At 38.3% G+C, this 18,390-nt stretch overlaps 1 protein-coding gene and 1 long non-coding RNA gene across 2 annotated transcripts in view; both read right to left on the bottom strand.

Annotated features, from left to right (window-relative positions):
• Positions 1–6,402: 6,402 nt before the first annotated feature.
• LOC118767764 lies at positions 6,403–9,205 on the bottom strand. The gene is made up of 2 exons (XR_005003676.1): positions 9,169–9,205; positions 6,403–7,085 (listed from the first exon to the last, which is right to left on the bottom strand). It is a non-coding gene; the product is annotated as an uncharacterized LOC118767764 (long non-coding RNA).
• A 459-nt stretch (positions 9,206–9,664) lies between these two features.
• Positions 9,665–18,390, bottom strand: part of LOC115223865 (mitochondrial carrier homolog 2) — a 41,055-nt gene continuing 32,329 nt past the window's right edge. Inside the window, exons 9-12 of the mRNA XM_029794564.2 lie at positions 17,818–17,850; positions 15,789–15,856; positions 14,668–14,743; positions 9,665–10,200 (exon numbers count right to left, since the gene is read on the bottom strand). Coding sequence (XP_029650424.1) covers positions 10,102–10,200; positions 14,668–14,743; positions 15,789–15,856; positions 17,818–17,850 — 276 coding nt within the window. The 3' untranslated portion in view covers positions 9,665–10,101. The remainder of the gene's footprint in view (positions 10,201–14,667; positions 14,744–15,788; positions 15,857–17,817; positions 17,851–18,390) is intronic.

The following is an 18,390-nucleotide window of genomic DNA, read 5'->3' as shown; positions in this document are numbered from 1 at the left end:
TAAACCATTCACTTCATCTTAAGAGATTAAAAATTTTTTTTACCAATATTTACATTTCAAGTTGTCATTCCTTGAGGTTAGCATTGTAACCTTAGTTTAGAAATAAAGATTCCTGGTTCAAATCCAGTTTGGGATTATGCTCACATGCTTTACCACCTATTTCTTTACTACCCACAAGGGGCTAAACACAGAGAGGACAGACAAACGGACTAAGTCGATTACATCGACTCCAGTGCGTAACTGGTACTTAATTTATCGACCCTGAAAGGATGAAAGGCAAAGTTGACCTCGGCGGAATTTGAACTCAGAACGTAAAGACAGACGAAATACCGCTAAGCATTTCACCTGACGTTCTAATGTTTCTGCCAGCCTGCCGCCTTTACCACCTGTCATCACCTTATTTTGATATTCATTTTCATATCTCTTTTGCTCCCAACATTTCTTCTCCTTGAATTCATCCATACTTTGTTCTCTTTTGCTCCCAACATTTCTTCTACCTAATCTTTTCCTTCAATCCATCCATACTTTCAGTTATTAATTACCAAATCAGGCAAACAACAATTCCTAAAGTGACCCCTTCTCTTTTATACTATAACACAATACTTCCATCTCAAGTTCAAATAGCAGTGATGTTCAAGCTGCTCCTTGCTGTACTCCTTCATTTCAACCTCATTACTGTTCTTTGTTCTGATGGTTAGACATTCTCTCACACATTAGCACATACGTTGGGCCTCACAGAGGCTATTACAAAAGACCGAGACCTCTGGAGATATGCTGTGACTTCGAAGACCTGAAGTGAGTTCATGGCTCACAGGACGGCCTGCTGTGCTTGAGGAGACCTATTGTGTCAAGTACATCAAGATCAAAATAAAAATCGAATGGATATTGTAGTTGTGATACCCATGCCGGTGGCACATTGGGCCTCACAGAGGAAATGACGAATACCGAGACCTCTGAGATATGCTGTGACTGCGAAGACCCGACAAATGATGTGAGTTCGTGGCTTGCAGGACAGCCTGCTGTGCTAACCTTGGATCGTAGAGTGACCCGCTGTTCTTGAGGATTCAAAGACCCAACAAATGAAGTGAGTTCATGCTCGCAGGACAGCCTGCTGTGCTAACCTTGGATCGTAGAGTGACCTGCTGTTCTTGAGGAGACCTATTGAGTCAAGTACATCAGCACCAACATCAAAATAAAAATCAAATGGAAATTGTAGTTAAGATACCTGTGGATAATCTTGTCTCTACCAAGTCAGTTGTAACATAGATCCAAATATTTAATTATTTTCCTTGTTTCCTCAACACTCTTCCTAAAACTTTCATTTTATGTTCCAATAACATAACTGTTCAATTTGAACCACAGTCCTAGAGATTACGTTTTCTCTTGTATAGAGGAATGAAAGCATCCAATTCTCAATCCAAAGAAATGCTCTCTTCTTCCACCAACTTACAGATCTCTGATACAGTCTTCCTCCTCTTCACCCCACCCAACTTTCTGAAAGGCAAAGTCAACCTCAACGGAATTTGAACTCAGAACGTAGTGACAGACGAAATACTGCTAAGCATTTCGCCAGGCGTTTTAACATTTCTGCCAGCTCGCCACCGCCTCACTATATTTCCCAACAAATCCATTTCTCTCTCCTACTTTTCCCATCCTCATTATTCTTATTGCTTCTTCAATTACCTCCTCTATCAGTGCTAAAACTGGATCCCCCTTGATGTCACCATTGTATTTATTCTCTGGTGACACTCAAAAGGCATCCACTACACTCTTAGGAGTAGTTGGCATTAGGAAGGGCATCCAGCTGTAGAAACCATACCAAATCAGATTGGAACTTGGTGCAGCTATCCAGCTTACCAGTTCCAGTCAAACTACCTAATCTTGCTGGATTCTTCCTTTTCGCCTTCGGCCCAGTGCGTCCATGCTGCCAATAAAGCACGCGGAGTTCTGTTTTTGATTCGACGGTCATTCGGAATGCTCACAGCAGCCATATTCCTACCGCTCTATGTCACGCTGGTGAGACCCATTTTGGAGTACGGGATTCAAGCCTCTTCTCCTTATCTCCTCAAAGACATACATCATCTCGAAAGAGTCCAGAAGCTGGCTACACGCATGGTTCTTGGTCTCAAGCATTTGTCTTATGAAGAAAGGCTGAAGATGCTCGACCTTTATCCTCTAGAAAAACGACGACGCCGTGGTGATCTCATTCTTGCTCACAACATCATAAGCGGAAAGTGTAACCTCTCGAAAGAGCTGTTCTTCACTCCTGCTCCAGAGCGTCGGCTGCGGGGTCACTCCGAAAAGCTCTATTTGTGACGATTTCATCTCAATCGAAGGAGAGGGGCTTTCTCCGTCTGGGTTGCGGATCCGTGGAATAAGCTGCCGGACGAGATAGTGAAGATGCCGACGACCACTCGGTTCAAAGTCTCTCTTGACCAGAAATGGCCTGAATACCCCTGTACATAACTCCATGTCCCCCTACATGGCCTTGCTTTTTGCTTTTTGAGCCAAAAAATTAACTTAACTTATTCCAGCATGGAAAGTGGACACTAAATGATGATGATATCCCTTCCCCCTTCCTTTAATTCTTTGTGATTCCACAACAATTTGTCTTATTTCATCTTTCAAGCAGTTCCTTTCAAATACATCACTACTTTACAATCTTAGATACTTCTCACTGACCCCTTAACCTCCAAATTTGTAACTGCTATGCTTTTGCTGTTGCTACTTCTTATCTTTGCAACCCTGTAACCCTCTTTTGCTACCATATTCCAAACCTTATACCATTCTCAGACCCTCTTCCTCTTCTCATCAATCTCTCTTTCCAAATTCATCGTCCCACCAGCATGTTTCCAAGTGTCTCAGTGGCCTCATGCCTGTCCACGCACCTTACCAATGGCCCCAACAATGATTCCCAAACACTTCCCATAGAAAATAGAAAAATAATCATTTTAAGTTATTTGAAAAACTGAGTAAACTTTATTCTAATAACAAATGTTTTTACAACAATTTTTTGCTGGAATCTAAGACAAATTTGAAGTTTGTACAATCAGTAATTAGAAGTAAATAATAAGTGATCCTATATCTTCTGTCTTTGAGACAGGAAGGTAAGGTCTGGAAACTTTAAAAAAATAAAAAATATTCTTCAAGAAACAAACTAATTCTATATAACAATTAAAAATATCAGAAATATTTTTATAATCAGTTTTGAAAATAAAACAGTAACTGTTTTATTTCTTTTCTTTTTAGGACAAGAAATGAGATTTAATGGTGTCTGTTATTTAAATCAACATGACGTGAAAGAAAAAAAAAAAACAACAAAAGAATCTATGCCAATAGATTGTGAGATAGCAAAATATTTGAATAAATTTTACTTACTACATCGGTTTTATTCGATTGAAGAGTGTTTTAATGAAATAAGTTGTTGCCTAGCATTTTATTTGCATTATTTGCTAATCCACTAAAGGAAATAAAACTAAGTGTACAAACCATTGGTTTATTCTGAATGTCATTTCTTCCTCTACTTTATAAAAATGAAATGTTTGAATGTGGTAAACATCAAGTTTGTATCATAGTTATAGAAACCTTCTTCAAAATTTCATTTCAACTATTTACGTTATGCCATAACTACAAATGTCAACAATATGGGGGGTAGTTTCTTCAATTATTTCAAATGTTTTAGCCAGAGAAGAAAGGACAGTCTCTGTGACCATATTACAAGGTCTCTGAGACTGTTGGTTATAAGGGAAAGAGAGGAACAAACCACAACTTATTGGTTATCCTTTGACCAGAGGGAGACTTCATTCAAATAATTGCAACAGAGTGGACTCTGTTAGAGGCAGCTAAAGACCTGGTGGCCGATGTTAATCCAAGTATTGGATGCAAAGAAGGCAGATCTAAGAGTCATGGAAATATTGAAGTGATGAAGTTTATTTTGTTTTATGCTTCGAATTTTGGCACAAGGCCAGTAATTTTAGGGGAATGGATTTGGTCGATTACATTGCCCCCCCCCCCAGTACTTATAGGCTATGGCCAAGTGGGGGAATTGCCTTGAATTTCCTTAATGTCACAAAGAAAATGGAATGTAAAAATCTCTATCGTTTTTGTAACTACAACCAACTTCAATAGTTGAAAGTTTGCAGTATAAAACATCAATACACATACACATTGGGGTATTAGGGACAAAAACATGAAATTATTTGAATGATAATTCCTTAGAAAAGCTTAAATATCAAATCATAATTGGAGTGAATGTCAACAATAAAAGTGACGAACACTGTTAAGACTAAGAACATATAAAGCAGGTGATAGCTTATGAGACAAAAGGTCACCATTTGATCGTTATGAAGGTAGAGTTCAACAAAATTCAATTAAAAATACAGCAACGGATTTATTTCTTAATCAACTCACTGCCGACCCTGTCAGATTTTTAGGCAATCATAACATGTTATCTGCAGGATCCACTGATGGACATGGCAATAATAACAACTTCTAATTTAGGCAAAAGGTCAGCAATTTTAGAGGGAAGGGATCAGTTGATATCATTGATCCCAGGACTTGACTGGCCCATCAATTTATTGATCTCAGAAGGGTATAAATTATGTAGGGGGCAAGCTGGACATGGCAATAATAACAACTTCTAATTTAGGCAGAAGGTCAGCAATTTTAGAGGGAAGGGATCAGTTGATATCATTGATCCCAGGACTTGACTGGCCCATCAATTTATTGATCTCAGAAGGGTATAAATTATGTAGGGGGCAAGCTGGACATGGCAATAATAACAACTTCTAATTTAGGCAGAAGGTCAGCAATTTAGGAGGGAAGGGATCAGTTGATATCATTGATCCCAGGACTTGACTGGCCCATCAATTTATTGATCTCAGAAGGGTATAAATTACGTAGGGGGCAAGCTGGACATGGCAATAATAACAACTTCTAATTTAGGCAAAAGGTCAGCAATTTTAGAGGGAAGGGATCAGTTGATATCATTGATCCCAGGACTTGACTGGCCCATCAATTTATTGATCTCAGAAGGGTCAAAATTATGTGGAGGGCAAACTGGGGTTGAGCTCAAGATGCAGAGAGCCATAACTGAATACCACAAACATAATAATAATAATAATAATAATATAATAATAATAATAACAATAATAATAATAATGATAATAATCCTTTCTACTAAAATTACAAGGCCTGAAATTTTGGGTAAGGGGACTAGTCAATTACACTGATCCTAGTGTTTCACTGGTGCTTAATTTATTGACCCCCAAAAGAATGAAAGGCAAGTCGACCTCGGTGAAATTTGAACTCAGAATGTAAAGGTGTGCAAAATGCTTAATGATTCTGCCAGCTGGCTGCCTTAATAATAATAAGTTCAAATTTTGGCATGAGGCCATAATTCAGGGGAAGGGGCAAGTTGATTACATCAACCCCAGTACACAATTAGTACTTATTTTACCAACCTCAAAAGGATGAAAGGTAAAGCTGACCTCGGTGGAATTTGAACTCAGAATGTAAAGACAGATGTAACACTGCTAAGCATTTTGCCCGGCATGTTTACGATTCTGCCAGCTCACTGCCTTTTTAATAATTTTTTTTCTACTATAGGCTCAAGGCCTGAAATTTGTGGGGAGGGGACTGGTGAAATACACTCACCCCAGTGTTACACTGGTACTTAATTTATCAACCCCAAAAGGACGAAAGGCAAAATCGACCTCGGCAGAATTTGAACTCAGAACGTAGCGATTGGTGAAATACCGCTAAGCATTGTCCAGTGTGGTAGCAATTCTGCCAGCTTGCTGCCTTAATAATGATAGTAGTAGTAGTAGTAATAGTAGGAGTAGTAGTAGTAGTAGTAATAATAATTATAATGGTTTCAAATTTTGGCACAAGGCCAGCAATTTTGGGGGAGAAGAAAGCCAATTAGATTAATCCCAGAGTTCAACCGGTACTTATTTTATCAACCCTGAAATGATGAAAGGTAAAGTCAACCTCAGTGGAATTTGAACAGAAAACAAAGTGATGGACAAAATGCCACTAACCATTTTACCCAGCAAGCTAACAAATCTACCAGTTCACTGCCTTACAACAACAACAACGATTTCAAATTTTGGCATAAGGCAAGTTCTGGGAAGGGGTTTAAGTCAATTACATTGACCCCAATGTTCAACTGGTACTTATTTTATCAACCTTGAAAGGATGAAAGGCAAAAGTTGACCTTGGTGGTATTTGGTAGTAAGTATTTGAACTCAGAATGTAAAAACTCAGAGGACATGCCTCTGGGCATTTTGTCCAACACACTATTCGGCCAGCTTGTCACTTCAACAGCAACAACAACAATTTCAAGCGTTAGTAGAGAGCGACTGATTTAAAGCATTGTTGCCAAGTAAACCCAATTTTTTCCTGGTAAACATACTGTTGCCCTCAAAGGGGGACATAGCTCATGTGTAGCATTCTAAATATAATAATGGTTTCTTACATCTTGAAAAAATTGAGTGTTGTGATGTTGAAGATAGGTTTACAATGCACATAGAACAGTCTTCTTCTCTAGAGTAAAAGAAAACAGATGAAAAGATGTTCGATTCTTGCTAATACTTAACTTGGTGCTTATAGTTTTGGGTTCAGGTCAATCCAGGGTCAATTAGTTTTTTTCCATCTTCTCATGAAATGGATACGAGCACAGGCATGAAGGTAAGAAGATTATCAAGAAATGCTTTTAGGGTTTTTGTTGAGACTGAAATATCCTTGAGGTAAATAAATAAATATATATATATATATATATATATATATATAAAAAAGTTTGAATTTTATTTGCCAGTTTTTGATTTTTGATTAGTTTCAGAAATTACAAAAAAAAAAAAAAAAAAAGGTGGGGGTTGGGGAGGTCTTAAAAATTATTGTTGTTTAAAAGAATGTTGGAAACGGTTGCCACATGAAGAAATGAAAGGATGGTAGTTGGCAGTAAGATTAATATTACACCATAGCAGAAACAGAATACATAAGATACACATTTGAATAGTGATAGATTTTTCACATCAATACAAATTTCTGAATAGCAACCTATATTCTCTTTAAAAAATGTGAAACTCATCATCTGAAGAAATAATAATAATAATAATAATGATAATAATAATCTTTTCTACTATAGACACAGGGTCTGAAATTTTGCAGGGAAGGAGACTAGTGGATTAAATTGATCTCTGCACTGAACTAGTACTGAAAAGCTGAAAGTCAAGATCAACCTCAGCAGAATTTGAACTCAGAATGTACAACCAGAAGAAATGCTGCCAAGCATTTTGTTTGGCAGGCTAACGATTCTGCCAGTTTGCCACCTTAATGATAATAACCCTTTCTACTATAAGACACAGAACCTGAAATTTGGGAGAAGGGGACAGTTGATTACATCAACCCCAACTGTTTCACTGGTAGTTTTCTTAACCCCGGAAAGATGAAAAGCAAAGGCAATCTCAGTGGAATTTGAACTCAGAATGTAGCAGCAGATAAAATACCTATTTTTTTACTACCCACAAGGGGCTAAACACAGAGAGGACAAACAAGGACAGACAAACGGATTAAGACGATTATTTCGACCCCAGTGCATAACTGGTACTTAATTTATCGACCCCGAAAGGATAAAAGGCAAAGTCGACCTTGCCGGAATTTGAACTCAGAACGTAACGACAGATGAAATACCGCCAAGCATTTCGCCCGGCGTGCTAACGTTTCAGCCAGCTCGCCGCCTTCAGCAGATAAAATACCTATTTCTTTATTACCCACAAGGGGCTAAACACAGAGAAGACAAACAAGGACAGACAAACGGATTAAGTCGATTATATCGAGCCCAGTGCATAACTGGTACTTAATTTATCGACCCCCGAAAGGATGAAAGGCAAAGTCGACCTCGGCGGAATTTGAACTCAGAACGTAACGACAGACGAAATACCGCTAAGCATTTCGCCTGGCGTGCTAATGTTTCTGCCAGCTCGCCGCCTTCAGCAGATAAAATACCACCAGGCATTTCACCTAGCATGCTAATGATTCTGCCAGCTCATCACCTTACACTTTAATGATGATAATAATAATAATAAATTTCTATGAAACAAAAGGAAAATAGAGGAATATTTATAAAACATGCATTTTTTTTCTCATTTAACAAAAAAGCTGGAAAAATAATGAATTTACTGAATTTTAAACATTTCCTAATTTTAAAATGTCTTTAGTTATATATGGTTAGACAATATACAACATTTCACAGAAATGGTTGATGTTATGATTTATAGGACTGAAAGTTATGGTCTTTAGTGAAAGTAATTCTTCAAAATATAGAACTGAAAATTTTCTGAGATTTACGAACATCTGAGAAAGTTGCTTCAGTAGAATTCCATGACCAACTTATAGTTTTGCATTTTGCCAGAAACTGTTTATTTTTAGGATATTTTAATTTGAGACACATTTTTAAAAAAAAACATCAAAGAAGACGAGTTTAAAATAAAAAAAAAAGCAATCTGAAGTTTAATGAAATATCAATTGATGATGTTTATAGAAACGGTACAAAATGAAGAGATATCTCTAAAGTAACTATGGAGCAGAAAGACAAACAATAGTAGTAGTAGTAATAATAATAATAATAATATTAATAATAATAATAACAGTTTCAAATTTTGGCACAAGGCCAGTAGTTTGTGAAAGGGGCTAAAATACATCGACACCAGTGCTCAACTGGTATTTATTTTATTGACACCCGGAGTGGATGAAAGGCAAAGTTAACCTTGGTGGAATTTGAACTCAGAATGTACAGATGGATGTCTGTACATTCTGCCACTAAGCCTTTTTACCCGGCATGCTAACAATACTGCCAGCTTGCTGCCTTATTAACAACAAAATAATACAAATAATAATTATTTCAAATTTCGGCACAAGGCCAGTAATTTTTTGGGGGGGGGGAAGGGGCTAAATGAATTACATTGACCCCAGTGCTCAACTGGTACTTATTTTATTGACCCCAAGAGGATGAAAAAAGCAAAGTTGACCTCAGTGGAATTTGATCCCAGAATGTACAGATAGACAATATTCTGCTAAGCAATTTTGCCTGGCATGTTAATGATTCTGCCAGCTTATTGCCTTAATAATAGTAGTAGTAGTAGTAGTAGTAGTAGTAGTAGTAGTAACAATAATAATAATAATCCTTTCTACTAAAGACACAAGACCTGAAATTTTGGGGGAGGGGACTAGTCAATTACATCAACCCCAGTGTATCACTGGTACTTAATTTATCGACCCTGAAAGGATGAAAGGCAAAGTTAACCATGGTAAAATTTGAACACAGAATGATGAAATTCTGCAAAGCATTTTTGCCTGACATACTAACAATTCTATCAGTTTACCACCTTAATAATAATAATAATAATAATGATAATAATATTGGTTATCTTTTCCAACACTGAAATATTTCTGCCATTTGGATGTCAAACTGGTGAAGTGTTATGCTGTATGAACAATTGCTGAACTTTAAAAAAGAAGTTATTCGTTTCGAAATTTGTATTGTGTTGTTATAAGAATAATGTTTACTCACGACAAAGGAAAACGAACAGTGAAGTTTGGATTTATGGGGTCCAGGACTTCAGAACTTTAAACCTCTCAAACCACTCTATTACTTCAGATCCTCCTTTAATTAGTTAATTAATTAATTAATTTATTTATTTTTTTAGGGAAATTTGATGAAGTAAGAAAAGGTAAAACAAAATCTGCAACATGTTCAAGTAGGGAAACTTGTCGGAAGACGGGACGGGGTGGGGTGGGGGAGAGGACAACACAAACTTTCCTTGGTGTGCTACAGAGTTGTAGAGAATACCTAGAACTGGAAACTAATGCTTGGTTGGTGTCATACTGGTTTTTGGAGTCAAAGAGTTGTGAAATAGCAAGTACAAGTTTTAGAATAGATTTTGTAATTTTTTTTTTTTTTTTTTCAAATTCCAAACCAAAAATATTTTGAATTGGAACAAACATTTCGTTTTCTCTCAGATTCTACAACAGTCAATGTTATTGCATGGTTGACAAATAGGCACAGGTTCCTTTCCCAAAAAGAATCAAATTCTTTGCCATTCAGGCAATATAGCTGCCTTCGATAGAAAGCTGTCCCTCAAGTCCTTTGGGAGGTGTGTAGACACGCCATAACAGACCAGAACCTCTCTTCAGCTGGCTCTGTAAAGAAATAAGAAAACAAAAATTTAGTTATTTGATAACACTATTTAACATGACTTTTGTCCTTGGATAGCAATTGTTATTTCCTGTTCACGTACCCCTAGAAACTATGAAAAATGCTTAATATTTCCTTCAAACTTTTATCATCATTTAAGGTCCGCTTTCCATGCTGGCATGGGTTGGACGATTTGACTGAGGACTGGTGAACCAGATGGCTGCACCAGGCTTCAATCTTGATCTGGCAGAGTTTCTACAGCTGGATGCCGTTCCTAACGCCAACCACTCCGAGAGTGTAGTGTGTGCTTTTACGTGCCACCGGCACGAGGGCCAGTTTGGTGGTACTGGCAACGGCCATGCCCAAATGGTGCTTTTTACGTGCCACCTGCACAGGAGCCAGTACAGTGGCACTGGCGACGACCTTGCTCGAATATTTCACATGCCACAAGCACAAGTGCTAGTAAGGCGACGCGGTAAGGATCACGCTCAAATGGTGTGCTTAATGTGCCATCGGCACAAAGGCCAGCTTGTTGCTCTGGCAACGATCTCACTGGTATGGTACTCTTAGCGCTCCACTAGCAACGGATGCCAGTCACCGAATTTGATTTCAACTTCGATTTCACTGGCCTCAACTGGTCTTTGCAAGCAGAGTTTAGTGTCCAATGAAGAAAAGGCACGCACAAGTAGACTGGTTACACCCCTAGCATAGGCCACAAGGTTATGGTCACACTTGTGCTTTGTTTTTGTTATATTTATTCAAACCCCAAAGAATCCCTCTCAACATATGACTATGATGCTCTCCCACAACTTTTGCTCAGAGATGCACATATTGTCAATCACTAAGGGACATCCTCAAGTGGTTATGGTCAAGCAACTGACAAGCAAATCTGTGGTACTGAGCTATTATTTGCTATAATGATATTTCTGCTTCAGCAACTCAGTGCTGAATCTGTCTGAAGTGTAATGGAAAATAGGTCAATTTCAAAACATTGATGTCCAGGTCAAAAAAGCAAAGTTTGAAGGGAATAGTAGTGATTTCCTTTGATTTCTAGATAGGACCAAATAAGAAATAACACCTTACTAACCAAAGACTAAAAAATAAAAATGTTGTTACGCAGTGTAATTGATATTGAATTATCTGATTAAACTTGGGTTGTAAGTTTGTAATGTGCTTTGGTTGTGTGATGAATGAGGAAGCATTTATGTTGCTGGTGTCAGTACCCTGTCTAGGAGATAGAATTAGACAGGAAACATTTGTTGCCAAAGTTATTCAGTAAATTCTGTTGTGTCTGGAGAGAGTCACTCTCTTTTGGTGCCTTATATAATAATAATAATGAAATTATTGTATACAGTGCTCAGGTGGACCACAACTTGTCAGAAAGTGCATATAAAGTACATGCAGTAATGTAGAAATGTCTGGAAAGCGAACAATGTATGAGTCAGATACATGCTTGTGTGTGTATGGAGGGGAGAAAATCAAGTGTAGTGTTGGCGAATCTCAGGAAGCATGGAAGTTTTGAAGGATGCAGTGCTCCGACAACTAACAACTGTTATGATTTAACACACTCACCGGTAAAGAATTAGCAGAATTCCAGCAGTTAACTGCTGGGCAAAACCAAAGTGATTGGGGGGTAAGGCTCTAATGGCTGTTGCAAAGTAGGAAGACATGAAGTGTGTCACCTTGATAAATCAGTGGTTAGAGACAGTGATGATAAAGGCAGAGGTTCAAATTGGAGGTGGAAAGAACAACAATATTTGGAGAATCTATGTGAAATGAAAGATAAAGACACTTAGGAAGACAGTTTAAGATAGTGAGAGGGTAAAGACCCCCTTTAGTCATGAGTGACCATGGGATTGCACTTAGCTCATATCTGAAGTACAAGTCTGGGCAAGGTTGTTTGTGAATGACCAGCAGCAGACCATGTTAAGTTAAGTTAATTTTTTGGCTCAAAAAGCAGAAAGCAAGGCCATGTAGGGGCACATGGAGTTATGTACAGGGAGGGTGTTCATGCAAAGAGTTCAGGCCATTTCTGGTCAAGAGAGACTTTGAACCGAGCGGTTGTCGGCATCTTCACTATCTCGTCTGGCAGCTTATTCCATGGATCTGCAACCCGGATGGAGAAAGCCCTTCTCCTTCGATTGAGATGAAATCGTTGCAGATAGAGCTTTTCGGAGTGACCCCACAGCCGATGCTATGGAGCAGGAGTGAAGAACAGCTCTTTCGAGAGGTTACACTTTCCGCTTATGATGCTGTGAGCAAGAATGAGATCACCACGGCGGCGGCGTTTTTCTAGAGAATAAAGGTCAACTCCATGCCACCAGTGTTGTCCAAGGGAAAAGGCAAAGGCTGATACAGCTTGGCACCAGTGGCATCACAACTCATTTCTACAGCTGAGTGAACTGGAGCAACTTGAAATAAAGGGTCTTGCTCAAAAACACAACACACAGCTAGTATGGGAATCTAACACACAACCTCACAATTGTAAGCTCAAGCCGTGCACCTTCACATGTGAGAGGAAAGGGTATGGAAAATGAGGCGAAATAATAGAATATCCATTAGTGGCTGAAGATGAAGGAAGAGAGAGATATTGGTCTTTATTGTTAATATCCAGGTGAGAGACACACAAAAAGTAGATTGGATTCTATTCAGACACAGGTAACAATAATGACAGTGTAGACTGAAAAGAAGAGTTTGGGTAAAGATTGAGATACTTAGGTCTCAGTGAGAACTAAGGGGAGAGAAATACGATGGAGGATGGCAGGAGTCGTTTTTATTATTAATTAGAATGTTAGGCCTGGTTTTCAAAAGGGACTAGGAAATTTTTTAAACCAGGAGAAATGGTTGTGAAAAGTAAGAAGGGGAGATAAATATGATGGAGGATGGCAGGAGTTGTTTTTATTATTAATTAAAAAAAAAATAAAAAGAATTATTAATTAGAATAATTAAGGCGCAGGAGTGGCTGTGTGGTAAGTAGCTTGCTAACCAACCACATGGTTCCGGGTTCAGTCCCACTGCGTGGCATCTTGGGCAAGTGTCTTCTGCTATAGCCCCGGGCCGACCAATGCCTTGTGAGTGGATTTGGTAGACGGAAACTGAAAGAAGCCTGTTGTATATATGTATATATAAGTGTATGTGTGTCTGTGTTTGTCCCCCTAGCACTGCTTGACAACCGATGCTGGTGTGTTTACGTCCCCGTCACTTAGCAGTTCGGCAAAAGAGACCGATAGAATAAGTACTGGGCTTACAAAGAATAAGTCCCGGGGTCTATTTGCTCGACTAAAGACGGTGCTCCAGCATGGCTGCAGTCAAATGACTGAAACAAGTAAAAGAGTAAACAGAGAGTAACATCGGGACCCCCTTCGGTCACGACACTGACCATGGGATTGCACCTAGAAAGTTACCCTCCCAGTCACAAGTTCGGGCAAGGTTGTTTATGGAAGAGCAGCAGTCGCCCATGCATACCGGCCTCCCCTCTCCACGCCACCAGTGTTATCCAAGGGAAAGGCAAAGGGGCCGATACAGCTTGGCACCTGTGACATCGCAACTCATTTCTACAGCTGAGTGAACTGGAGCAACGTGAAATAAAGTGTCTTGCTCAAGAACACAACACGCAGCCCGGTCCAGGATTTGAACTCACAGCCTCACGATTGTAAGCTCGATGCTCTAACCACTGAGCCACAGCCCTGGTATTCAATAAGGACTAGGAAATTTTTAAAACCAGGGGAAATGGTTGTGAAAAGTTTGTAGGATAATATTAAAGTGCCAAATTAAAATAGGGAGAGGAGAAAGAGAGAGAGAAAGAGACAACATGAAATGTAAGGCATTAATACTGTCAGAGAAACAATCTGATATTGGCAGAACCAAGTAAATCAACTAAATAAAAATATAACATCTCTCTATATATAAACGGCAAAATGTCTGTCTGTGTGTGTGTGTGTGTATCCTTTATACAAATCCACAATTTTTCAGTTAGAGGGCTCACACTTTCTATGGTCATTCAAAACTGTCCAAGGGTGGTCGTGCACATCTTTACATTTCCCCAGTCACCCCGCAAAGCCCTTAAAAAAATCAATAGAAGTGACTTTTTTGTGAATTTTCTATCCAAAACCCAATCAAAATGACTGAAACTTGATATGCCAATTGAATGCCAGCTAGCTGTATGTGATTGGTTGGAGATTTGGACAGTACTCGCGTGTATGTGCGCATGCATGCAGCTGTCTATGCATGCACTAGCACTATGACCTGGCGTTGGGATAAATTTCAAAGAAAATAGAACTCTTTAAATTGTTTTAAAATTGTTGAGAAGGCTTTAACAATATTTTGCTCTCAGTGGAAACAGGCAAGAAATCTTTGTAATGACTTGTTGGAAGTGAAACAAAAATAGATGAAAAATAAAATGTTTACAGAAATAAAAGATAAAAAAATTTTGAAGAATTTCTTTTACAGATGAAATGTATGCAGCTACTTACAATTGAACTCAAATGGTTCCAGCAATCAACCCAAGAACGGTAAAATGGCATATTGGGAGGCATTGCAGCAATTAATCTACAAAAGGAAATATTTACAAACGGATTATTTTCGTTTATTTCTTTGGAATAAGTCATTCAATGTTTTAAAGAGAGAAAAATGATAAAAATTATTGGCAGAGGGTCGAAAATAGAGTTGATTTTAAATTCATTATTTAAAAATTTGTAATAAACTTCACTGTTCATTGTCCTCAAAATCATCTTAAATACTAAAGGGTTAAATTTTCCTAAACTACAACACTCAAATTTTCAGTAATATTTCCATCTTTTCAATGTTAATGGTGAAGGGTGGGAAAAAGCTTTTATAAGGTCATTGATATTTTATCTTCCTCAAAAAGATGAAAGGCAAGGTTGACTTGGGCAGATTTTGAACTCAGTACATAAAGACAGTCAATGCTGCAAAGCATTTTATCCTACATTCTACCTGTTCTGCTGACATGCTACCTTAGCTCCATGCATTATAATAAATATTGGTGTAAGCATTTAGGCCAAATCTTTGGTTCCAGAATAACTCTTTTCTCCCTGTCACAGGCATTTGAAAAGGATCAAGAGTGCTGCTGCCCTTGCTTCTTCCATTAAAACCAGGATCTTTTCGGTTTGAACGGCAGTTTTTTCTAGTGGTATCATATGAAATTGTCACCCATAGTATCGATATATTGCATTTCAATCTGTTTTAGGGTTAGGGTTAGAGGTGTGGGGAAAGGTATCTTTTTTTCTTCACAAATGTAAATAAACCCAATCTGTTTCTTAAACGAGGAACATATTCATATGGCACAGAATGTTTTTTTAACTCAATAGACATCACTGATTGGTTGAGAAATTGAAGAAAAAAAAACAACAAATATCTTACAAACTATAGAATTTTCTCAATAAAGCCAAGAGAAAAAGATGTTTTATAAACACATTCTACCAGTATATGAAGTTTTAAATTTTTTAGTTACCTAGAAATTATGTTAAAAACTGCCGTTCAAACCGAAAAGATCCGGATTTTGTTTTGCGTTCATTTATGAATGAAACATTTCTTAACGATTCCTAAAATCATTAGCTAACAACAATTTACTTACCCGCTTCCATTAACCATCATCACAACTGACACAAGACCAAAAGGATACGTCAACTGGTTGACCAGGAGCTGCAACAACAAAAACAGTTCTCTTGTGAAAGTGAAAGTAAAAATGGAAAGACATTTGATTAAATTCATCTTTGTTATTCATTTATAAAAATGCCATTACTGAAAGGAGACATAATGTTACTGCTTTTTATTCATTTATAAGAACATTATTATTAAAGGGGACATCACGCTAGGTTTTTATCTTTTTTTTTTTTTTACATTTCTCACATATAAACACTACTTTCTCTGTTAACCTTCCAACTATTGTGTCCGTGGCAAGGCACTGGGTACACCAAATAGAATCTCTGTTTACCCCCTACATATCAAGTAGGGCCATTTACTGGAAGAGTGAAGGGTCCTGTCTGATTTCTTACTTACTTAGGACCTTAGTGTTTGCTAAGTTTACTTTAAGACTCTTTCATTCCAGGTTCTGTTCCCACATCTGGAATTTCTTTTCTAATTCTGCTACAGATTCTGCTATGGGGACAATATCATCAGCATATAGTAGTTCCCCCCCATGGTCCTCAAGTCTTGAATTCCTCTCCTATGGCCTGGAGGACGATGATAAGTAGGAGGGGCTTTTATCAAGTTGAGGGGCTTTTATCAAGTTGAAGGGCTTTTATCAAGTTGAAGGTCAGCATCCCTGATTCCACAACCTCTGAGATTGGAGACAGTAAATAATCCTTACCCCTAAGTTGAGTCAACAAGAGTGGAACCTGCTGAGGGCACCAAAGAACAAGGTGATGCGGGTGTTAAACAGGGTGAAACATTAGGTCCACCACCCAAAAACAAGAATGATTCCTTTGACAGGCTTCCACACAGTTTCCATTTATTGAATATCATAAACATGCTTTGGTTGATTGTTATAGAAGACACATGTACAAGGTACCATGCAGGTGAGGTTGTGAAGTAAACACACATCAATAACTCCACTCCTATAACCCTGTCTAACATGATTTTTGTCCTTGGGTAGCAACTATCATTTCTTATTTGCTTACCCCTAGAACCTGTGAAAAATGGCTAATATTTCCTTCAAGCTTTGCTTTATCATCATCATCATCATTTAACGTCCGCTTTCCAGGCTAGCATGGGTTGGATGAATGACTGAGGGCTGGCGAACCAGATGGTTGCACCAGGCTTCAATCTTGATCTGGCAGAGTTTCTACAGCCGGATGCCCTTCCTAACGCCAACCACTCCGAGAGTGTAGTGGGGGCTTTTATGTGCCACCGGCACAGGGCCAATCAGGCGGTACTGGCAACAACCTTGCTCCCTCTCAACACATGGCTCCCCAACTACTCCTGCTCATCATCAGAAGTGCACATATTGCCAGCCATTAAGGGACGTGCTCAAGTGGTTAAGGTCAAGCAACTGACAAGCAAATCTATAGTACTGAGCTATTATTTGCTATAATGATATTTCTGCTTCAGCAAATCAGTGCTGAATCTGTCTGAAATGTAATGGAAAATAGGTCAGTTTCAAAACATTGGTGTCCAGGTTACAAAAGCAAAATTTGAAGGGTATAGTAGTGATTTCCTTTGATTTCTAGATAGGACCAAATAAGAAATAATACCTTACTAACCAAAAACAAAAAAATATAAATGTTGTTACGCAGTGTAATTGGTATTGAAGTAAATATGAAATATCAGGTTGTCCCAAAAGTTTGTAAACACTTGCGAAAATTGAATTTTTAACAAAAACAACAAAAATTATTCCTCAAAATAAAGACCATTATTTTCCAAGACTTTCTACGAACTTTTGGGACAACCTTATAACACTTACTGATCAAAGACAAAAGAAAAAAAAAATCAAAATTTTATTACAGTGTAATTGGTTATGTAAGGGAGTATTTATGCAAAAAAGAATGAGATAATAAGCAAAAAAGAAGTAGAGAGATAAAGAGAGAGGTAGAATGAAAAAAGGGAAAAAACCCCCCAAAAAACCAACCAGGCTTCTTGCTAAAAGCACAAGAAATGATACTTACGCCAACAAAAGCAGCAGTATATACAGACACTTTCTGGAAAGAGACAAAAAATATTGAAGTTAACAATGAAGTCTTCCTGAGATCAGGCATAACATTTAATGATACAGTAACAGCTCTTTACTCTTTTACTTGTTTCAGTCATTTGACTGCGGCCATGCTGGAGCACCACCTTTAGTCGAGCAAATCGACCCAGGGACTTATTCTTTGTAAGCCCAGTACTTATTCTATCGGTCTCTTTTGCCGAACCGCTAAGTAACGGGGACGTAAATACACCAGCATCGGTTGTCAAGCAATGCTAGGGGGACAAACACAGACACACACATATACATATATATACATATATACGACAGGCTTCTTTCAGTTTCCGTCTACCAAATCCACTCACAAGGCATTGGTCGGCCCGGGGCTATAGCAGAAGACACTTGCCCAAGATGCCACGAAGTGGGACTGAACCCGGAACCATGTGGTTGGTTAGCAAGCTCTTTACCACACAGCCACTCCTGAATATTTAGTAGAATATTTTCTGTTAGACATTACCTCGTGTAGTAGGATCGACAATTCTTTCTATTATAG

Source organism: Octopus sinensis, linkage group LG24 (assembly GCF_006345805.1).
Source record: "Octopus sinensis linkage group LG24, ASM634580v1, whole genome shotgun sequence".
Taxonomy (NCBI): Eukaryota; Metazoa; Mollusca; class Cephalopoda; order Octopoda; family Octopodidae; genus Octopus; species Octopus sinensis.
Note: the sequence above shows the minus strand (reverse complement) of the source record. Positions and strands in the feature narration are given on the sequence as shown.